The sequence below is a fragment of the Syngnathus floridae genome, chromosome 10 (assembly GCF_059516105.1).
Source record: "Syngnathus floridae isolate MCC-2025c chromosome 10, RoL_Sflo_1.0, whole genome shotgun sequence".
NCBI classification, from domain to species: Eukaryota; Metazoa; Chordata; class Actinopteri; order Syngnathiformes; family Syngnathidae; genus Syngnathus; species Syngnathus floridae.
This window is the reverse complement of record NC_142422.1, coordinates 3,623,486-3,646,692: the sequence shown is the minus strand read 5'-3', so window position 1 is coordinate 3,646,692 and position 23,207 is coordinate 3,623,486. Positions and strand designations below refer to the sequence as shown.

At 44.4% G+C, this 23,207-nt stretch overlaps 3 protein-coding genes across 4 annotated transcripts; 1 reads left to right on the top strand and 2 right to left on the bottom strand.

Moving 5' to 3' along the window:
• Positions 1 to 1,925: 1,925 nt before the first annotated feature.
• On the top strand, positions 1,926 to 9,045 carry glipr2l (GLI pathogenesis-related 2, like). Of its 2 annotated transcripts, none has more exons than XM_088388155.1 (5): positions 1,926 to 2,261; positions 2,592 to 2,700; positions 6,758 to 6,861; positions 7,278 to 7,355; positions 8,484 to 9,045. In XM_088388155.1, the coding sequence occupies exons 1-5, from the start codon at positions 2,249 to 2,251 to the stop codon at positions 8,657 to 8,659; spliced, it is 480 nt and encodes a 159-aa protein (XP_088244281.1). In that variant the 5' UTR covers positions 1,926 to 2,248; the 3' UTR covers positions 8,660 to 9,045. The 2 variants fall into 2 exon arrangements, with proteins under 2 accessions (XP_088244281.1, XP_088244279.1); XM_088388153.1 differs by having other exon boundaries at positions 2,544 to 2,700.
• Positions 9,046 to 9,133: 88 nt separating this feature from the next.
• On the bottom strand, positions 9,134 to 18,896 carry nacad (NAC alpha domain containing). Its single transcript, XM_088387204.1, has 11 exons — positions 18,299 to 18,896; positions 18,009 to 18,116; positions 16,176 to 16,462; positions 11,291 to 16,103; positions 10,999 to 11,226; positions 10,495 to 10,580; positions 10,248 to 10,316; positions 10,025 to 10,171; positions 9,819 to 9,953; positions 9,626 to 9,748; positions 9,134 to 9,274 (listed from the first exon to the last, which is right to left on the bottom strand). Exons 1-11 carry the CDS (start codon positions 18,324 to 18,326, stop codon positions 9,260 to 9,262), a joined length of 6,039 nt encoding a protein of 2,012 aa, XP_088243330.1. The 5' UTR covers positions 18,327 to 18,896; the 3' UTR covers positions 9,134 to 9,259.
• Positions 18,897 to 19,038: 142 nt separating this feature from the next.
• Positions 19,039 to 23,022, bottom strand: tbrg4 (transforming growth factor beta regulator 4). Its single transcript, XM_088387205.1, has 11 exons — positions 22,807 to 23,022; positions 21,970 to 22,458; positions 21,588 to 21,908; positions 21,241 to 21,415; positions 20,965 to 21,122; positions 20,782 to 20,892; positions 20,561 to 20,705; positions 20,256 to 20,489; positions 20,070 to 20,181; positions 19,881 to 19,995; positions 19,039 to 19,576 (listed from the first exon to the last, which is right to left on the bottom strand). The coding sequence occupies exons 2-11, from the start codon at positions 22,372 to 22,374 to the stop codon at positions 19,475 to 19,477; spliced, it is 1,878 nt and encodes a 625-aa protein (XP_088243331.1). The 5' UTR covers positions 22,375 to 22,458; positions 22,807 to 23,022; the 3' UTR covers positions 19,039 to 19,474.
• Positions 23,023 to 23,207: the final 185 nt, after the last annotated feature.

Sequence of the window (23,207 nt, the reverse complement as noted above, 5' to 3'; positions counted from 1 at the left end):
CATCCCCTGAGATTTCTTTGAATAGAAAAATTATGAGAATGATGACCATGTAAAATTGCTTGCTGTCTTTTCCTGTTCTATGGTTATCATCACATTTTCCCACTTAATCATTCCAACATTAAAATATTCCGAAATTTCACGTCATACATGCTGACTATAATTCTCCACAAAATGGCCGTTTGTACTCGGTGTAAAAATCTGTGCGTTTGAAAAAGCATGTGAGGATAATTTAATTACTGAGCCGATAAAGAAGGTTGCCGGGGTTAATATCCCTGCATGCACTTTCCTCTTCCCTGGACTCACTAATTACTTTAAACACATTAGGAACTTTATTGACTGTGTGGCCTTTTAAGGCATTATGTTTCCTCCCTCTCTTTCTTCATCCATCCTTTCCCGGATGTCTTTAATTGAAAGCCGTGTAAATATGATGAGATTTTGTATATTAATACTCTTCATCAGTGGAGACAACTTGATGAAATTTGATTGACAGCTGATTAACTCCTCTTAACCCATAAGAATCCTTCGTCTCATTCATGATAATGGCGCCGCTCGGGTTTCACTTGATGTGTCAAGTTCTAGAGAAAGAGCTTCTAATATTTTGTCCAAGGAGGGGGAGAAGAAAAAGAAATGGAGCCTCACCACTTTCCATTTTCACTCATCTGGACCTCGTAATAAGGATGGAGGAGCGAAAGGAGTTATTAAAAAGTCTTCACCTTCCTCCCGGGACTGCTAAAGAGGAATTATATGCAACTAAGTGCACTGTTAGGAGTTACTTCACATTTCTGTCACTATAAATCCACATTCTTTTGCAGCGATCACAGCAGGAGAAAATATTTTCTGGGTTGCACCCCGCCTCTCCCTCCTCTGGTATATTGCTGGGGGATTTTCATTAAAGGCTTTAGGACAAAAGAAAATGAAAATAGATTGTGAGGCAGCATAGATGGGATGGGAGGAAAGAGGTGGGAGATGTTGTGGTGAGTGAAAATGTGAAGATATGTTCACAGATTTAAATAGATCCATGATTGTGGACGCAAACACATCACAATCGCCTTAATTAAAGCATAAGGCCGAGGAATGTCCTATTATAAAATGTCTTTTTCCAGCTGTCCAGTTTAATCACTTTGCACTATGCGTAATGGAGGGTGGCTGGGGGCTAACAAATGTATTACAATAGCGCCACGCCGCTAATGAGAAATGAAGAAGCTTAACTTTTCACATGCAGACCATCATGTCTGCTCAATGGGTGGACACCAAGATGTCATTAGCAGGGCTCGTGATTGCCTCCTTCTTGAGTGTATTTGTAACTAGCCCCATCTAGCGGTCAAGTTTAACCAAATACACATTTATGGGATTTAAATCAAATGGATTTTTTTTTTTTTTTACCTTTGCAGCAATACTCACAATAAGGTTAAGTTATGCTGCTCACACTTGAGATGGGCAGCACCGTGCTGTGATGACTTCATTAGGAATTCGATGTCGAGAAGGTCTCAGAGGGCAAGCCAGAACATATGAATATGCTAACAACCTTCAACTGGAGGCATTCTAACAGCTGGAAACAAGACTTCTCTGATGTTGGAAAGTACAGTGCCCTGAAGGCAACATGATTTTATTATTTTATAATACCTGTGATGGTTTTTGACAGAATTTCAAATCTACTTGGTAGTTTTCATATTACATTTTCATATTCAGTTTTTTAAATATAATGTTGCTTATTTGAGGAAGAAATTGCAAAATTATTTACTTGATTAGATTACAAGCACCAAATTGTGGCAGGATTTTTTTTTTTTTTTTTACTTTCTGGATCTGGATTTGACTTCTTACAGATGTTTAAGTATCCGGGCCCAAAAAAATCTTAGCACCTTAAATGGGCATGTCTCCTAGTGATGATGTCACGAAGTGTCATGTCTCTATCAATGCGGGGGCAGGCAGTGGGTGTGTTTTCCCAGGCCACGAAAGACACACTCAAGGCAGATGTCTACAACTTGACAAACCGCCACGTGAAGTTATGCACAGTTTGCAAGAAGGTGTTTCAACCAGATAAACAGCTCGAGGGCAAATTTGCATACCAGCAGAATTTAAGGAGGACCGACATTAGACTGAAAGCCTGGCTCGACTTGAAACTCGAGGCAGCTGCTTTTTGGAATATTTGCATTAGAAACAGCTGCATCAAGGCAGCAGCACAAAAAAAAAAAAAAATCACCAGTAGGAAGTCTGTTTGTGGACTCTGAACATTTCCTGTGTTGGCAAGATGGGGAAGTCAGGTAAGAACCAAACCTCGCAAAACTCTGCAAAGAGGTAAATCAAATTACTTGTTTGCTTTTGGAGTCAATGTGAGGCAGCACTGGCATTTGTATGACTGCATGAATGTGCCCATTGTGTTGGAGTAGCATTGAAAAGAGCAGTGAGTGATGGCACCACACTTTGGCGACAATCATTGGTAATCTCCGTCTGGCCTTTAAACGACCACACTTGAGCTCCAGTATGGATTGTGCAATAACATTTATTGAACTCGGTGCTCAATAGTTGTGTCTCCGTTTTGCCAGGGCTGATGTCTGACATTCCCTGCTGTCTCTCCTTGATGTGTCTCTCAGCCTCAAAGCAATTTGCAGAGGAGGTGCTGCAGTGCCATAATGACTACAGGAAGAAGCACCAAGCTCCCGCACTCAAATTGAGCAGCAAGCTGAGCAGAGAGGCTGCACGGTGGGTCCAAACGGTCATACACGAAAGGAAAAGTGTCCAACTAATTTGGAACTATCGACATATGCAATACCAACAAACTCTTGTGAAATATCCTTTGTATCTTTGATGTTGTAACTATGGAGATTCCAAAAAAAAACAGAGCAGACTGTGGTGATTCATCTTTGCAGAAACCACCACATCCTGCTCAAGCGACATCTAGAACCATATAAATAACCTTTAATGATCGGCACTTTTATGGAACAAGGAGTAGATTGTCAGGCTCAACACATGATTGAGTCCAGGTTGCAAAATAATACGTTCGTAGAATGGGATGCAATCATAAATAACAAAATGAGAAAAGACGAAGGATGTGGTGTAGAGCAGTGGTCCTCAACCACTGGGTCGTGAGGTGCTCCATAAAACCCTAACTTGGTGCAATTTCTCCCACTGTCAGCAAGGGCTCCATAGTATGGTGGTTAATGCTGTGGCCTCTGACCCTAGTGACCCCAGTTCAAATCCCTGTGGGACCTGAAATATTTTTTTAGGGAGAAATTTGCAACACATTTGCTCGTGTGCTGATCCATAATAAAGGTTGAGGACCACTGATCTATTCCACTTGTAAGCTGCTCCATAAAACCATAGTTTGGTACAATTTCATAAGTCAAAAGACACGACTCCATAGTGTAGTGGTTAGTGCTTTGGACTCTCCTCCTACTGACCTGAGTTCAAATCATTGAGGCTCTTGAAAGTTTCATAATGGAAATTTTTGCAATAGAGTTGCTCGTGCGCTGATCCATAAAAAAGGTCGAGGACCACTGATCTATACTTTTCACATGAGCTGCTCCACAAAACCATGCCTCGGTACAATTTCACATGTTACAACACAAGGCTTCATAGTGTAGTGGTTAATACTTGGGCTTTCTAGCCCCAGTGACCTGTTTTCAAATCCCTGTGGGAGCTACAGTAATTTATCATGGAAAAATTTGCAACACAGTTGCTCGCGTGCTGGTCCATAAAGCCCCAACTTTTTTTAGGTTTTTTTTTTTCAGTTCATACTACTTCAACCAGTAGGTGTCGGTAATGCCCGTTGAGGCTAGTGCCACCCCGCCGTAAAACAAAACGAAGAAGAAAGTGACGTCACTTCCTGTTCAAGCGAGGGAACGGGTCAATGGCTGAACTTCCTTCTTTCCCGTCAGTGAACGTGTTGACGTCTCTCTCCTGGCGTGAACTATGGAAGCCAGAATGTCGATTGACGATTTGCCAAGGAACGGAAGAACCACTCACTGAAACACCACTTCTTTCATGCGCGTTTTCTCCAAGCTAACGGCTAACTTGAGTGCATGAAGGCATGCGCCGTTATGCAACAACGGGGAGATTAGGCTTCTCTTTGGGTCATCTTGATTTCATAACAGAGTAGTTTTTAAATAACGTGTATGCATATATACGCCCAAATATTGTTGTCCAATATTTCACATTAGATTGCTGGTTTGAAATGTACTTTTATTATTATTTTGATAAACATTAAAACCTGTTAAAAAATTTCTGATGTTTTATTTTATTTATTTATTTTTCTTTTTTTTGAGCGTGAAAGAAATCTGACATTTGGTTAAGTGCTTTATATGACAATATGTATATGTGTTTGTCGTTGTGTAATATGTGTTAGTGTCCCCCAAAATAAAGAGCATGTAGTCAAATACACATTCTTGACATGTATAAAAAATGCATAGTTATTGGGTACACTTGAAAATGGTGGTGTACCTAATGGAGTGTCCAAGTGACGTCACAGATCAAACAGCCAATCAGAAAGTGGGGGTGAGGGCGGGTGTGGCACTTTTCACTTTCGCTTAAGCTTTGGCCATGATTTTTCCCTAATGAACTGGCCTGTTATTAGGTACACCTAAAAATGGCGGTGTACCTAATGGAGTGTCCAAGTGATGTCACAGAACAACCAGCCAATCAGAAAGTGACCCTCGTTAAACACACCTGCGTGAAAACTTTTAGCCACTTTCACGGTCAAAAGGAGCTAAAAGTTTTCACGCACCTGCGCTTAACGAGGGAATCACACGGACACTCCATTAGGTACACCGCCATTTTCAAGTGTACCAAATAACAGGCCACTTTATTAGGGAAATAAGGTCAAAGGTCACAGGGCCGCGTTCCAACATGTTTTCAAAGATCCCCTCGTTAAGTGCAGGTGCGTGAAAACTTTTAGCTCCTTTTGACCGTGAAAGTGGCTAAAAGTTTTCACGCAGGTGTGTTTAACGAGGGTCACTTTCTGATTGGCTGGTTGTTGTGACATCACTTGGACACTCCATTAGGTACACCGCCATTTTCAAGTGTACCTAATAACAGGCCACTTTATTAGGGAAATAAGGTCAAAGGTCACAGGGCCGCATTCCAACATGTTTTCAAAGATCCCCTCGTTAAGTGCAGGTGCGTGAAAACTTTTAGCTCCTTTTGACCGTGAAAGTGGCTAAAAGTTTTCACGCAGGTGTGTTTAACGAGGGTCACTTTCTGATTGGCTGGTTGATCTGTGACATCACTTGGACACTCCATTAGGTACACCGCCATTTTTAGGTGTACCTAATAACAGGCCAGTTCATTAGGGAAAAATCATGGCCAAAGCTTAAGGGAAATTGAAAAGTGCCACACCCGCCCTCACCCCCACTTTCTGATTGGCTGTTTGATCTGTGACGTCACTTGGACACTCCGTTAGGTACACCACCATTTTCAAGTGTACCTAATAACACGCCAGTTCATTAGGGAAAAATTATGGCCAAAGCTTAAGTGAAAATGAAAAGCGCCACACCCGCCCTCACCCCCACTTTCTGATTGGCTGTTTGATCTGTGACGTCATAAGGACTCTATATTCATTTTTTTGTAAGTGTCAAGAATGTGTATTTGACTACTTGCTCTTTATTTTGGGGGACACCAACACATTTTACACAGCGTAAAAAAAACATATAAATATTGTCATATAAAGCAGTTAACCAAATGTCAGATTTTTGTTTTCATGCCCAAAAAAATAAAAACAAGGAATAAAACACCAGACAAGTTTTAACAGGTTTTAATGTTTATTAGAACAATAATAAAAGTACATTTCAAACCAGCAATCTAATGTGAAATTGCAGTAGATATATTGGATAACGATATTTCGGCGTATATATGCATGCACGTTATTTAAAAACAACTACAAGTGTTCTAAAAGCAAATTGACCCAAAGAGAAGCCATATCTCCCCGTTGTTGCATAACGGCGCATCCCTTCATGCAATCAAGTTAGCCGTTAGCTTGGAGAAAACGCGCATGAAAGAAGTGGTGTTTCAGTGAGTGGTTCTTCCTTTCCTTGGAAAATCGTCAATCGACATTCTGGCTTCCATAGTTCACGCCAGGAGAAAGACGTCAACACGTTCACTGACTGATCCGTCGATGCACGGGGAGGAAGGTAGTTCAGCCATTGACTCGTTTCCTCACTTGAACAGGAAGTGACGTTATCTTCTTCTTCGTTTTGTTTTACGGTGAGGTGGCTCAGCCTCAATGGGCATTACCGACACCTACTGGTTGAAGTAGTATGAACTGAAAAAAAAACTAAAAAAGGTTAGGTTTTCATGGATCAGCACACGAGCAACTGTTTTTTTCCATGAGAAAATATTTCACGTGCCCCAGGACTTTGAACTCAGGTCGCTGGGGTTTAAAGGCCAGAGTATTAACCACTACACTATGGAACCCTGTCTTACAACATTTGAAATTGTACCAAGGTATGTTTTTATGGTGCAGCTCACAAGTTAGTTTCGATCCGTGGTCCCCAACCTTTTTTATGGATCAGCACACAAGCAACTGTGTTGCAAATTTTTCATAATAATAAAATCTTTTAGATGTCGCTGGGCTTTGACCTCAGGTCACTGGGGTCAGGGTCAAGAGAACTAACCACTACACAATTAACCTTAACCTGAACTCTTAACCTTAACCACAGGCCTAACCCAAACCCAAGACCCCACCCTAACCCCAACCTGTTTTGCTTGTTGTGTCGAGTGTTTCAATAGTTTCAAGATATTATTGGTTGTCTTTGTTCTTCTTTAGTTATGCTGAGAGTTTGGCGAGCACACGCATCCTAAAACACAGCGAGGAGTCAAGTAGGGGGAGCTGTGGCGAGAACCTGGCATGGGCTTCCTATGACCAATCAGGTACATTAAATATGAGCTAATATGATGTAACCAAACAAGGTCTGGCTAATTCCTGCTGATGGATGAGAAGCGGCCTTCTAATATTTCCTGTCATCCGTTTGCAACAGTTGAGCGTAACAACATTTGAAGTAAACTGCATTCTTCTATTGAAAACCTTGAATCCTTTTTCTTCTCTTCCATTTTGGAGCTTAGAACGCGTGATTCAGTGCCGGAAAAATGCGCCAGTGTGAGTCATAAAGTATCTCCATTGGAGCCGCACGGGGGTGACCAAAAGTGCAGCATTGTAAATAAAAATGTCGCCCGTAGGGATTTGTGCTGATCAAAAAAGGATTCCATGACAATGCTGTCATTGTGATTACGGTGTGTGACAGAAGAGTGATTTGATGGCGCCTAAATTGAGGTTACTCTGCGTGCAGGAAAGGATGTGGCCGACCGCTGGTACAATGAAGTGAAACAGTACAACTTCAGTTCTCCTGGATTCTCCTCCGGCACCGGTGAGGAGCGCATCCATCATTCTTAACAAAACCAAAGGCGCCAATTGATGTCGATTTTTTGTTTGTTATTTGCAACCTTTCATTTTACCTTTAAATTTCTCAGCCATTAGCCGAGGCACGCGTGAAGTTCTTGTTGTCATGCTGATGTCACGCCTCAATTAGCATCTGCCTCAGACAGTCAATAGTTTTAGATAAGTCACATTCCTAACCTTTCAGTGTGGTGCAATTGTTCCGGGTGTTTTTTTTTTTTGTTGTAGACTTTGGTTTACATGACTTGACTGCAGTTGATTTGACACTCCTAGTATGTCAATTCATGCTCAAGTAATGGGGGGAAAGATAAACCAAGAGAGACCCAGGTTAGGATTCCTGTGTGTGTAAATATTTGAAAGAACTTCCATTTGTTTTATAGTTGAAGTAAAAGGCTTGGTCCTGTCAATAACAAAGTTGGTCAGAGTTACTCTTTACATTCAAATGCTCAAGTCAGCTCTAATTTAAAAAAAAAAAAAAAAAAGAGGAACTTTGGCCCATCCATTTCTGTTTGGAAAGTATGTCGACATATTGTATGAACACAGTCTCGAGACATTTTCTTCAAAGGAAGTCTAAAATGAGGCAAAGAATGAAGAGACTTCGTTCAAGCTAAACTGTCAGTATCATTAAATATGTTTAATACAGGTTTTACTCAAGTGTAAAAAGGTAAAGAAAATTAAAAACTTTTTTCTAATTAAATATTTTTTTTTAATTTTAAGAAATTGTTTTTAATGACAATATATATATTTTAGAAATTAAAAAAATAGATTAAAAAAAACCCAGCGCTATTAGCGTCATGTTTAATCATATCGTAGTTTCAAATTGTATTAGCAGCAGTCATGGATCAATTGCGCCCTCTGCTGGTTGCTACCCTTTAGTAAAACCCACCAGGCATATATTTTTCTTATCCTGCAAAACTTTTCATATAACACAAAAACGAAACATATTGAGGTTTATTCTTAAATACGTTTTGAATGCTATTTGATTGATTTCTGCATGTTTACTAGAATACAAAAAGAAAATGTAAGGAATATCAAATAGTTTTCTGTAAGCATGAATAGCATTCAACTTTGTGTGTGAATTGATTTCTCTTACCAATAGGCCATTTCACCGCAATGGTTTGGAAGAACAGCAAGACGCTGGGCGTGGGGAAGGCCATTGCATCAGATGGTTCTTCCTTCGTGGTGGCCAGATACTTTCCAGCTGGCAATATCACCAACCAAGGGCACTTTGACAGCAACGTCCTACCCCCTAATGCTCCAGGCTCGCCCTCTTAAAGACACCAGGGACTCCACTTAAACCCAAAGTATCAGAGAGTTCTCAGGGGAACACCACTTATTGCCTTGTACTGCCAACCTACGTTGGAATTACTGTAAGGAACCACTTCCTCCTTGGAAAAGGATTTATAAATGATACAGATGGAAGAGATCCAACTGTTTGCTAACACACAGGCACTCCATGTGCTCGGTATTTGTAAACAAATTAATGGTCGGAAGCAATCCCTGTTTAACTTCCAGCCACGATTCAACCTGTTTTGTATTTTTTACATTTTTCCTCATATCGGCTGAGAATCTTCTGTGTGTCTGTTTACTAGTATTATGTAATTCAAGTGAAAAATTGTCATTTTGTTGTAATTTGTCAATAAAACTTAACCAGAAAACTATCATTGCCTGTTTTAGACCATATTATTTGATTTGCATGTGAAATATTATTTTTAAATATGTTGACAAAGGACCCCAAAAGGCCGGAGCTTGCGTCCTAAAAGGCTATTTATTCAGCAGGTATTGGACACGCAACATACAGTAGCAGCAAGACGGGGTTGTGTTTGGGCTTTAGGTTGACGAGGAGGAGGTCAAGCTTCAAACGACCCACATCACTCACATGGTCAGCTCCTGGATGGAAAAAAAGACAAAGATAAAAAGAGATTCAAGTTTAAAAGGTGCTTTGCTGCCCCCTTGTGGCATCTTGATGCAGAGGAATTATGCTGAAAGTGAAATCAGGAGTTTAATTTCGATAAAAGTAGTGCTTAGCCATCATCTTGGAGCATCTAGGGAATTAAAAACCTTTTGAGGTGCTTCAATTACTCCAGATATTTTGTACTGTTTCTCAGTGCTTAGCTTATACTGCCATCTAGTGGTAATGAGAGAAGTTACTGGGGAGAAATTCAACTTGACCTTCATTGTTTCACCCCCCTCTCGCTCTCTCTGTGACTCATTAATTTATTTCCCATCTGCCATCCTCACCATGATCGCGTTCACGATGTCATTCTTGTTATGTTTCAGCGCACGTACTGCCTTGGCTCGAGACACGTTGGCCTGAGCCATCACCAGCTCGATGTCCCTCTGCTCCAGACCCCCGTTGTCCACCTGCAAAGACAGCATCTGGATCACCATGGGTTCAAAAAGTACCTTAAGCCACGCCCCCCTCCTTCTATACCTCCTCTTCCTCCTCTTCACTCTCCTCCTTGATGCTCAGGCTGGGTGGGACAGGGGGCGCCAAGGGAGTAGAGGTCACAGGCACCTTGAATTTCTCTGCAGCAGCTTTGTGAGCCTGTTGAGAAAGATCCTCAATCTGGCAGAGGGAGAGGAGAGGAATCAGAAATGATGCAATCATTGGAAATCCGCATCACAGATGAGACTTACCTTGGCCTCCCCAAATACAATATAAATATCCGACGCGGGGCTTTTGAACACATCTGGTCGGCTAATGACAAACAGGATACTCTTGGACTTCTTGATGGTTATTCTGGTCACACCGTGGACCGGCTTTAGACCTAATTTCGACATGGCCTACATGTAGAGGAGCGGAAGAAATTTCATGAGATACTGGCGTTCATATTTTTAAAGGAAATCTTGCTCGTCTGACCTTGCGGGCCTTTTTCTCACTGCGGCTCTGTTTGGTTCTGTTCGGGCCTTCGTCTGCTGAGGAGAAGGACTGCAGGGGAAGCCAGTTGGTATTTTGAGACTATTTTAAGAAGCGTGGCACCAAAACCAGCAAAAACCTCCTTCGGATGTTAGCTTAAAACTACTCAACCAAAGTAATTAGCGAAAAGTAGGGCAGGTTATATTTGCACAGAAGAATCAGTAGAGGCAAAAATAACTTCCAGAATCACCTGCGGTTGAGGAGGTCTCACTGGCTCCTCCTCCAGCTCAAGGACCGAGCCCTCACTATCGGACTCGTTACAGGACACGAGAGAACCTGGACAAGCACACGCACAAAACACGCAAACAGTAAATTTGGTGTATTTTTGTGAATCTGAATTTTATTTTATTATATTTATTGATTTATCTATTTATTTATTTAGCTAGCCGGACGCACTTAGTTAAAATTGCTGGAGCAACTTATTCAAATTCTGCATTTTTAAATCATCATCCTCCAAAGGAGAACAGACCAATCACGACAAAAAAAAAAAAAAAAGAATCTAGGTCAATGTTTCAAAAGCATAGAGAGTTTCACGGGTAAGGCGTCATTGTCAGGCAGCAATCAAGAAATCTTAATGCCTTACCTTATAATTTAAGCTCTCGAGAGATTGTCTGATGTATAGTCAGACTACAAACAGAATGAGTAATATAATGGTGCAATCGAATGAAATGGGGGGGTGTTGGAAAAACTCAGCTGTTTTTGAAGTCTTCAGAAATTGCGTGGTTGCGCTTGACTGAATAGCCCGATTCTTTGTCGTTTAGCCGATGAGAAGCGAACGGGTGGCTTTCCTTTTGATCAGACGTGGCACTTCTCTCCGTGGATCCACTTCGGTTTGCCGCTGCTTTGAGCGCAGACCCTTGAACGCATCTGGGGGGTCCGCAATCCTCCTCACTGTCTGTTCTTCTCCCCACTAAACTGGAATCTTAGTGGGAAGATACTTAAAGGTCAAGATTTTGTGATGGGAGTGTAAAATATGTCATTCTTACCTTTGGATATGTTTGTGCTGCCTTGTTTGGTGTGATGGTGTGAAGAGATGGAAGATGATTCCTGGGTTGGCTTGGATACGGTAAAAGATGGTGAAGCAACGCTTGAGTCAGATTGAGTCGTCGGATGGGTGGCGATTTTATTATCGGGAGGAAATTGGCGGGAAAGTACTTGCTGGGAGGAATTTGTGGTGGCTGGAGAGGATGTGATGAGGGGAGGGAGTTGGTGAGCAGGTTGGGATTCTTGCACAGGTGTGGGAAGGTCACGTGGTGGCTCTTTGGAAGTTTGAGGAAGGGGGGAGGAAAAGGAAGTGCATAGTGCGATAGACTCCGGTGGGGAATTCTGGTCATGGTCGATGTTGTTGTCGTTAATGTCCACTCGGATTCTTCTCTCACCGCTTGTCGGCGGTCGGTATTCGAGCACTTCCCGTCTGTTGTCGAGAACTTCCTGTCTGTTGTCGAGCACTTCCTGTCTGTTGTCGAGCACTTCCTGTCTGTCGCCAAGCACTTCCTGTCTGTTGCTGAGCACTTCCTGTCTGTCGCCAAGCACTTCCTGTCTGCTGCCAAGCACTTCCTGTCTGTTGTTGAGCACTTCCTGTCTGTCATCAAGCACTTCCTGTCTGTTGTCGAGCACTTCCTGTCTGTCGCCAAGCACTTCCTGTCTGTTGTCGAGCACTTCCTGTCTGTCGCCAGGCACTTCCTGTCTGTTGTCAGGCACTTCCTGTCGGCCATCTTGTTCTTTATTGGTTTCTACTGGAGCTTTGAGGTTGATTGGAGTGTTGGTGTCACAGTTGCGACTCTTTTGAACTTGTGATCCGGTTTTGTCTTTCTTCTGTTGACACTGGACTGATGATGTTTTCTTGTTTTTGCTCTTATTTGTTACCGAAAGGCCGTCAGTCGCATTTGAGCTTGCATCTTTGGAAGCAAGGGGAATTATTTCTTCATCAAGATCGTCAAGGCCGGAGTCCAAATTTGCGGCCACCTTCAAGGCCTTGTTTTGTTTCCGTCTTTGGCCTTTCTTACTGGCGCCAACTTTCTCTGTGCAAAGTGCTCCTTCTGTATCGTCTTGTGCAAAACCATCCAAGGTAGTCTGTGGAGAAGAGGGACTTTCTGTAATCATTGTATCATTCTTTGCACAGTTCTTCTTTAATTTTTCAGTATTTTCTTCCATCCCTGAGTTCAAACGATCACACAGCTGTCCCGTCAAGGCATCTTGAATCTTTGGTTCATCGGCAAGTATGTCAGTCACAGAACTGGCATCCATGGCTTTTTGGCTTCCAGTTTCAGGCTCCATCCACTTCTCATCTGATTCGGATTGCAAAACTTTTTTTGCACCTTCATCTGCATTCGATTTACATCTCGGGTTAAAGTAACCAAAGTAGCCGTCGAGTAAGGTTAGCGTTATGTTATGATCCGGGGTGATTGTCTGATCGCCTTGACTTCTTTTCAGATGTTGGCTTGCTGCAGGTTTGCCCACGTCGGCGTGCGTTGTTTGCGATCCAGACGCGTCTTCCGCTACTTGTTTGTCCCCAGACGGCATCTCCTCAAGGGGAATATTAGAAACGGATTCTCTGACTTTGACACTCACACAATCAGGTCTGGCGTCTTCAGACAGAGCATTCAGTCCTTCGCGCATTGCTAATTGCAAGCAATCAAAAGTAGCGTCGTTATTATTGTTGGAATCCATCCATGTTATCCGTTCTGGTGTGTCTGCGTTATCATGATTTAAATTGCTTACATCGTCGTTTAGGAATCTTCTTTCCCCTCCACCTGCTTCTGAAAGCTCCTCAATGGACTTCCAACCAACCAAATTAGACACGGATGTCCCCTGGAGTTCATTCTCTTCTTCCCGATGGCTTTTTCCATCCATTCTGTTATCTTTCATCTCCAGAACATGACCAAAAGCATTGCCATAGTTTTCATACGCTTCACTACTCACGTTGAGAGTCTCCGTCCTTGGGCCTCGTGAGTCACACACGAGAACGCTGTCAGCCTCAAAGTCATACTTCTTCCCGAGAGACAAGGAAAGCGACTCCCCTGCTCCCCAAACCTCAAATTCAGATACGGATCCAGAATGTAATTCTGTTTTATCATCACACCAAATCCCGACTTCAGGATCATTTCCCCTTCTGGTATCTGTTTCTGAGTTCTCCCTTTTGGGCGAGATGGCAAGAGGAGAGTGAGGCGATCCAGACGCTCCGAGTACCCTCTCGTCGGTACTTAGGTTCTCCTGACCGGAGTCACCGGGACAATGTTCAGGAGTTAGAGTCAGATTGTCTGCAAGGCCGAGAATAACTTCTGGAGATGTGGAGATCGGGATGTTACTGGGGTTGGGACTTGGGTCTTTAGGATTGGAGAGAGGAAGGACACCTTTGTTCAGGTCATTCGTCGCCGTGGTCAAGGAAGCCAAATCGGTAACTCTGCAATGGACAATCTCTCCTCTGCCATTTTGATTCTTCTTGTTCCGATCTTCTCGCTCAGCCTTATCAGAGGACCAATGCGATGATAAAATTCTCCTCGCCCCGCCATTCGCATCGCTTCCCGACACATAACGACTCGGCTTAATGAGCAATTTATAAGAATCCCTTTCTGGAATGGAATCTTCTCTGGTTTCATCAGGCTTTTTGGGACTGACGTTGTTCGGAAGTTCTTCATCTGTTGATTGGTTTTGAAGAACCGGGTTATCTGGGTTGGTCATCTCTGGTATCCCAAAAGACGTGGATTGGGGAGATGGCTCGTGTTTGGATTCCTGGAGAAACGTTGTACATTGTTTTGCCGAGATCTCATCTTTTGTTTGGTCTAATGGACCAGAACATTCTGCGTCTTCTGGAGGTTTGTGTTCTAGTTCATCAGTCTCGGCGGAGTTATCTGCAGAAAGACAAATTGTGTCCAGGCGATCCATCATCTGACTTTGCCGGGTGGGAGAAGTTTCCGTTTGACCAGTGGCAGATTTCTGCAGCGGTTCTGATTGCTTCTCGGTAGAATCGAGCGTTGGTTCCAACGACTGTGCGTGCCTCTCGGTGCTGTACAGGCGTTCATCTTCCTCGCCGTTATAGGAAGCGGAATCTAATGAGTCATCCGTATCATCTTGGTAGCAGAAGAAGTCATCCAGGCCGTCATTTATCGATGTCTCTGAGAGCGTATGAAGAAACGAGCCTGAGCTTTCCTCGTCGCCGGCGCTGGCGGCCTCTCTGACGTGCTCTCCCTCTTCATCATCTTGCTCTTCTTCATCTTCTTCCTCCTCGACGACTTTGACTTCCACGTTAGCTTCCTCAAGCACCTCGTCCAAATCGTCATCATCTTCTGCAATTTTTGGACCATTGACGGCGTAGTTGTCGTCGTCTTCTTCTTCTTCATCATCATCGTCATCATCTTCAACATCCGCTTCCTCCTCTCCGGCCGCGTACGCGTCGACGTCCTCGCCTTCGTTTCCGTCCACGGCTACTTCGTTGTCATCCTCGGTCGGGAAAAGAGTGATTTCAAAGGAATCGGCTTTAAAGATGAGGCTGGTGTGAGGAGGAAATGGGATGAGGGAGACGGGGATCATCCTTTCTTCTTCTGACATATCCTCAGCGCAAGCTGCCGGAGAGAACATAAAAGAACCGGCGGAGCAAAGCTGAGCAAAGGCTTCAGCACTGAGAGAGTCACGGAGAAGGACAGGGGGGTCACGATTCGGGTTAGATGAAGATCGAGCAGGATTAAACGCCGCCGTTTCTTCTCGATCACTTTTGTCAGATGCGCTCGGGTCCAGTTTGAGAGGTGAATGCTCGCTAGCCTCCTCTAGTGGACAAAGGGAGCTCTCGGACTCTCCGCCATCCTCCTGGGAGTCACTGGTGTGGCCGCTACTGCTCCTCACCCAACAAGACCGACTTTCTCCAGCAATCCTGCTCTCATCTTCATCAATTTGAGCCTCTTCCTCTTCAAGGATTGTTGTACCTGTTATCCCAAGCCGAGGATTGATGGTATCCTCGGGAGATTGGCCTACCTTCTCCCGTTCTGGACTAATTTTATCCTCGCCAACTTCATCTCCAATCTCGGATAAGGACCCAACGAAGCAAGCGCGGGCCTCCTGTGCGTCTTCTGCGAGCAGAGGGTTGGGGGAAGTAGAGGGCGAGGCCGAGGATGCATAGGAGGAGGTCCAGCTTCCACCCTCAGCTGTCATATAAGAGCCAGAAGGGGAGGTCACTGGGGAGCAGAGGTCATCGCTGTCTGAGGGTAAGCCCGGTGACGGGGAGAAAGCGGGAGAGCCGGGATAGGAATGATGTTTAAGATGTGAGGAGCGTGACGCCATCTTGATGGGAGTGGAAGGGGCGGTGTAGTACAAGTCGGGGTCCAGGGACGAGGGCACGCCCACTCGGAGCGGGTCTACCGAATAAGTCGGCTCGGAAAAGGACAGAGTCACAGGACAGGCCTGCTCGTGGACGGACTGGGAAGGCACTTCAACACTAGCAAAGCTTTGATCCTCTTTTTTGATCATCAAATGCTCATTTGTGAATTCAGGCTCCAAACATGAGGAAGGTAATGCGAGACTCTTGGCTGGGGGCGGAGCCTGTTCTGTTTGTTTATCTTCTTTGTCCGGCTTTTTTATTTTGCACTCTTCACTGCTTGTTTCCTTTTGGGTCTTATTTAGTTTTGGCTGAGCTTCAGAAAAGCTTTTGCTAACCGATGACGGGCTAGCTTGATCGCGGCGGCTATGAGACCGTGCCCCTTTCAGGATCTCTGACGGTTTAAGGAGGGTCTCCTGACCCATCACCACTCGAGTGTCCATGGTTTGTGATTCTGGATAATCACTCTCCACCTCGGAACCGGTCAGAACCTGTAGGCGATACGCATATTAATATCATATCGTTATCATAAGAAAAATATATCTCACAAGCCTAACACAGACTTTGATTCTCTCCATTTTAACAGGGACAAGGCGGCCACAAGGTCCATGACCGCCTAACTTTACGGACAATCTCGGCAGGTTGTTCTGCCGATGGTCAGACCCTTCAGGTTGAGGTCTTGGAGTCCCGCTGGAGTTTGATGTCACATGAAATAGTCGGGGTCCAAACGGGGATGTGTGTGACGGTAGAAGCTTCTGAGGGGTGCTTGGAGAAGGGCTTGAACCGCTTTCGGAAGGAGAAGAGCCACAGTCGCTGGGCGTGGATGCTGTGGATGGATGTCTGCTTTTGCCTGGAAAGTATAAAAATCATTTGACACGCTTAAAACCTTTGCTTTGTAACAATCTTCGTCAAGAAGATTCAACTGGAGTGAGTCTCTCTTTGTGACACAGAAGGAACAGAGGCTTCATTTTAACTAGGCCGTTGCCACCATGACCTCAATCCGCATGCTGATTGGCCATTTTGACACACAAGTGGCACAGCTCTGTGCCAGCCACTGACACACTGTCACCGTGTTTCCTCACTATCGCTCGTAGATGTAGCGAGTGCAAGCATCAGCACTTAGCATCTCTACTTGATCTCCACCCCAACAATAAGCTCTGAAGTGTGTTTGTGTTTGAGATGAGTCATGCCTTGACCCTGCTAAGCATAACTCAGTGTAGCCGAACAGGACAATGAATGCTCACCGTGGCTAAATCACTAAAAGGAAACGAGGTAACTAGCTTTAATGTTAGCTAGCTAGCGTATCTCAGCAGCAGTTTCTTAAATAGCTGTATGCTGCTCCTTTGGGGGAAGGCAGTGGAAGAATAAGTGGAGCAGAATCACTGAGGCTGCAGCGCTTCCTCGACGGGCCTGAGGGGAGTTAGCTAGTGCTCTGACGAAGAATAGAAAAAAACAACAACAATTGACTTTCATTCTTTAACACAGCCACCACTTGTCACTCTGTGGCCACCCTCTGGGCCACTTCCACAACCAGAAGAACATTTTTCATTTTGACATGGATATAGTCTTCTTACACCCCTTGGTACCCTTCTACAATTGTTTATTTTATATTATCAATAATAATGATAATAATGATCATAATAATGATAATAATAATAATAATAATAGTAGTAGTTCAATTGATCTAAAAGAAAACTTAAAACCAATTGTTCCAGGAAAGAACAACATCAAAATATAACATTAGTTTTTACTTTCTATTTTTTATTTAGAGTTCTTAATATGTGCATTTTATTTAATCAAACCCTGATTGTGGGTGGTATGATAAAACAATGACTTCTAAGTTACAGAGAGAGATATAAGAATGCAGTTTGGCCACCCCTAAGTGAGGCGGTGCCACCTTGGCCACCCCAGAAAAATTTCTGGCTACGCCCCTGGGTGTAACTATTGTCAACAGTTTGTCAACCTTCCATAACATCACAAAGTTTTAACATTCAGCAGCTAAGCCTGTTCTTGCCATTTTGCATATTTGATTACTGCCATGCTGCTGTGTCATGATCCAGCTAAAGTACTCAGAGAGGGAAGGGCGGAGCCATAGCTCATCCGACAGTTCCCAAAACTGCATACTGCATGAGGATGAAACTGCATGCGCATGAAGACATGGCGCAGAGGATGAGGCGGTGCACCGAGGGCAGGGTTCCGGAAGGGGCAGAAAAGGCCCCCAAAAAACATCCCATTTCTGCAAGTCACGGGGTTAAGGGCGGGGGAGTTTCTAACTATCATCCGGTTTAGTGATGCCAAGCAAGTGCATCACGGAATGAGAGCTCTTATTAGCAAATAGTCGACATTGTGTTTTTATACCCGATCACAGTGTATTGAAAAAGCCCCAGAGGTCCTACCTGGTCCAGGGAGTCCGGTATCATCCTCTCCCAGCCCCGGATGCTCGTTGACGGATCTGTGAGCGCTCTCCCCCGGCATGCTTGTCTCGTGGCTGCCTCTCTTTGGCTCTGACGCAACAATAAAAGCCAGAAGAGACAAGGTGAACAAGGGGAGGAGGGATGGCGATGGAGGAAGAGGAGGAGGAGGGGGGAGCGGAGTACTTAGCGACCCGCTTCTTCCCTGCAGCACGTGTTTGTGGATGTGATTTTTTTTTTTTGATGCTGCTTTGGTGTGTTGAACTCAAACTAACCGTCTAGCATGCGCCTGTTTATATGCATGTGGAATCCGCAGTCTCATGTGCAATTCTTCCTCTCCTCCCTCGCTCTCTCTCTATCCGCTTCTCTGCCAGCCAAGCTCTGACTGGATCTTGGGGAGATGATGTCAGCAGATTTTCATGCATCCCCTCTCAGTGCTGCCCTCAACTGCAAAGAAAGATATTGCAAAAACAAGACAAGCAAGTGGAATCTAAAAGAGAGGAAAGAGAAACTCACAAGGAGCCAACTAAATGTATCTAATTACATCCTTTCTGCCTCGTGCAAGGATCGCATCCCTAATGAGCCCCCTCAGGCTTGTGAGAGCATCTGTTCACCCCCCCACCTTACAGTATCTACCTCCTCCTTTTCCTATTTTGGCAGATAAGTGAATGCATAGGCGCTACTGGAAAGAGAAAGACAGAGGAGGCTGCAAAGCTCAGCCGCATGATCGGCAAGGGCAGTGTCTATGGCAACCCAAAACTTCCCACGGCACTGTTAAGTGTTACAGAGCAGAGCAGAAGTCATGATGAACATACAAATGGGTCTAATGGCTTCATACACAACACAATTAAATGCAATGATTTATATTCGTGGAGTGTGCTTCACATAGTGCAACTGAGCTAAACACAAATACGTTTAAATTGAGTGAATTGCATAATCCTTCCTGACATGTCCAAATAATGATTTTTTGGGGCTTTGGACTCAAACGTGAAGCAATGTCCGCACGACAACAGAATCAATTAACAATAAAACATTTTTTAATTCCATCACATGATGACTCAAACACATTCATAAATTATTATTATCATCAATTGAATGCTTTCATAGATCACATCTTAGCTAAATGTTCTGTATTCCTTACAGATGCTGCAACTCAGAGTTGAGCGTATCCAGAACAAGTGAAGACCTTGCTGCTGGTTTTTCTGACTCCGGAACTCTTGTTCAGCATCTCCATGGAAACAGGGAAAGCCCCCAAACACGTTGCCACGGGAACAACAGTCAATCTATATATGATATTTAGTTGGGTTTGTTTTCGGTGCACACGCACTCCTCTGCAATGCTGCACTCTTCAATGTATGTGTGTGTTTGTTTACTGCATTCCCCGGTGTTCCGTTTGTGAGGGAAAGCTTCTGATTTAGCCGAGTTTGCAATTGTGATCAAGGTGAACCGGTTCACTTGGCCATGTCCTCGGCTACAGCTTTGCCCATCTTGTCCTTTAAATAGGCCAACTTCTGATGCTCCGTCTTCAGTTCCAACCACTCGTAATAAGGAACCTGAAACAGTAACGCGCATTTCGATATTTTGCCGAGCTGCCACAGATTGGTTGGACAAAGGAAAAGTGTGATGATTATCATAGAACCGGAACTTGTTGCAATCGAGGAGAAAAACAATAATGAATGAAAATACAGCAGAGCTCCCCCTGCTGGTTTGCCAGTGCGTCACCAAAGTTAATAGTGAGCAGATCAGTTGAGGAAATTTCATAATCATAAAAAAAACAAAACGACGACCTCTGCGCAATAAAAACAATTTAGATATATTAATTGAGACACACGGGTTAATTATTTAAACATTTCTTACGTCAACTAAGATGAAGCCGGCAAGTTGCAAGTGTCGCTTCATCATGATGAAGCGTCCCAGAAGGTCTTTACTCTTGGAGCCAAAGTTGGGGAAATCCCACGCTAGAAAAGCCATCCTTAAACACAACACCGGGAAGCACAACAACTTTAGCAAAAAAATACACGGACACAAAAATACTATTTAACTCACCGCCGTGCCCCTTCAGGCAACGCCTGCTTCCCGCCACCGTTCGGAAGATGAGGAGCTCTCAGCTGGGATAAGTCGATGGGCTTGTTGTCACTATCCACGACCACTTCACCCTCTGAAAAGTGGAACGATATTCACAGTGGTTTTATAAACTAGTCATGCTTTCTGTGTGAGCACAAGCCGCCTTACCGATAGCCCATCCATACACAGTGCTGACGCCCGTGCGAAGCATCTCCGGCCTCTTCACCAAAATATCTAAAGTCTCTCTCAGGTTGCTCTGCAGTGGGGAGAGTTTGGAGGTACTGGCCGGGACAGGTGGAACGTCCATGCGGGATGAGGATAATTCAGGATGCTCCAGGTGCAGTGTGGTGGCGAGATGGAGCAGTTTCAGTCGGTAGTTCTCCACTCGAACCGGACTGCCATCTGCGGTGGGGGTGAGGGCAAATACGATCGATATGTTTTGGGACTACTCGCGCTGGAGACGTGTTTCTCACTTGACAACTTGGCGACGTGTTCCGGCTGGATGAGCGGGATGAGATAGTGAGGCTTGGCCTGCTGGAGCACGCACAGGGACCACGCGACATCCGTCCGAAGAAAAGGCTCCATGTCCGAGAGGGAGCTCTCTAGCAAAGGATGAACCTGAACGCAACACAAAATACTTTCTGGCTCACACACACACACTCAAGTTGCGGATGAGGTGGTAGCATCATCTTACTTTTGCGTAGAACTCGTCTCCTTTGCTCGGCTGAAAGTTCAGTCTGGCAAACGTCATGAGCATGTTACACAGCTGCAGAGTGCTGTATTTGTCACTGTGCTCCACATAGTGCTGGGGAACAAAAACAAAGGTTGAAAAATAAAATAAATCATTTGAACAAGACAGCAAGAAGGACTGACTAACCTCGGCAAAGGCCTCAAAGAGCGGGATGTGGAGCCATTTGAGGAAGCCCATTGATTTTGCAAAGCGCATAATGTCGCCGGAGGTCAGTACAGACACTCTGGGCAGCAACTCGGATGCCATTCGCTGGAACACTTGCGATTGGTGGAAATTCAGCTTACCTGGAGAAGCACAATGATGAAAGAACCAGCAACTTTTAAAATGTAATCAAATACCATCACATAAAACTAACATTATGCCATTTACTGATGTGAGACCAAACATAAAAAGTGTTGCTACCAAACGCAAAGGCCATATGGAGTATAAGCGGAGTGGTGAAGTCCACCGATGGTTTCTGCAGGAGATGGTAGGACAGCGCCCTGAGGAGGGGCACGGATCTGCGGCCCAGCACAGCTAAAGACACGGACACTTTGCGAATTTCTTCAGCTGAAAAGACTTCGGCGAGCTCCAAAGCCTTCGAGAAGGAAAAAAAAAAGTATACATAGAGAATTTTTATGCTACACATTAGCTGGGGCATTCCTTTACTGACTCATTTTCAGACTTGCCACTAGGAGGCAGCATAATACAATCATGGCAACATAAAGAGAATACAAATTAAACATTTAATAATATAGACCTCAACGTACCTTGTCTTCTAGTCTGTCCATTAGGACAGGCGACAGGTGTTGTCCTTTGGAAATGAGCGCACAGACAGTTTTGGCATCAGAGATTTCAGTCCAGCGCAGTTCCAGCTGTTTTAGCGCTGCCGTCACAATGGCTACGTCCTGCGGCGTCTTTCTGCCGGTCCCCCACTCAGCCAGGAAGGCCAGCTGTTTGTAGCCGAATCGGCGGATTCGCCACAAGACCTCCGTTTGTATAGAAGCCAACACCGGATCTGTACCGGGGACGCCCATCACCCAAAGAGCTCGCAAGACGGAAACAAGACTGCCGTTCCACACAGTTGATATCTGGAAGATACAGAAATGGGTCAGTCATCCTCTCGGTTTTGACGTCTGGCAGATTCCTCACCTGCTGAGTTATAGTGTCAATGATGTCCCGCAGCCTCGGGTCCTTGGTATGCAGTTGGTGAGTATTACCCTGCGTCTTCTGCATCATCCTCGTCCACGCCAACAGAGTAGAAGCTGCTTGATTACCATTTCCTCCATGTTGTTCCCAGGCAACGAGGATCTCCTCGGGCACCGCAGCCTTTTCCAGAATCTCATCCAGCTGGGTGCGAGTCGGCATGGTTAAATACACCTCGTCTTTTGCCAGCACCCGGCTCTCACATAGCGACCTCTCCGAAGTCCACGGCCGGCAACGATTCCTCTGCACGTTAGCCAGGCCGGTGGCTGATGGAGGTAGGCGAGCGGATGAGGTTCGAGAGGAGGCCCTGCATAGCAGAGGGACATATCTGCCCAAGAAACGAGTGGCCATTGGGCTCCGGAGGTGAGGCCACAGCAGAAAGAGGAGAATATAATCTCAGTTGTCAGCAGCCAAGTCCACCATTCCACATTTGTCCTAAAATGACATTGGACAACATAGTGAGTCTTACACAGACAGTAAAATTGACTTTGTGTTATGTTATGACAACATGCGATGTAACAAAGTGGGCACAACAGGAAAGCTCATTTTTTTAAATCAGGATTCAGAACTTCACCTTTTACGAATCCCTTATTTCTACACAAGTTAATATTACATAAGTACAGCGTGTGAGTACTATGGTCACCTCTCACACAAGTCATGAGTCTATTTCGCTACTAACCTAACAAGTCAACTAGTAAGCGCAATTGACAAGTAGTACCGTGAGACAGGACGTGCGCGCAAAGGCAGCGGTGATCGAGCTATCGAGAAAAGTGAAATGCTGACCTTGTCGCAGAGACGAAAGAGGACTCAATCAGTAGTTTCTTCTCCTCTCACGAGTCTCTTTGCAAAAGGACGTAGCCCGGCATGTATCGTAACACCATTGATAGTTATAAATAACGCACAACACAAATTATATTATATACTTAATGGAAATAGTGCTTCACATGGAAATTCATGGTGCAGACGCCGGTCGCAGGAAATTTACGTCAGAGGCCATATGTAACGGACTTTACGTCATATCCGGATAATCGCGTTTGAATTTTCTCGTATATATTTGTTATTTTAGTAATTTATTGTCAAATGTTTTCACTTAGGAATTTAACTAAAAATTAAAGTTTAGGAAATATAGAAATAGTAAAATAAAATTTAAAGAAAATAAGTCGACTGGTTAGAAAACAAGCACA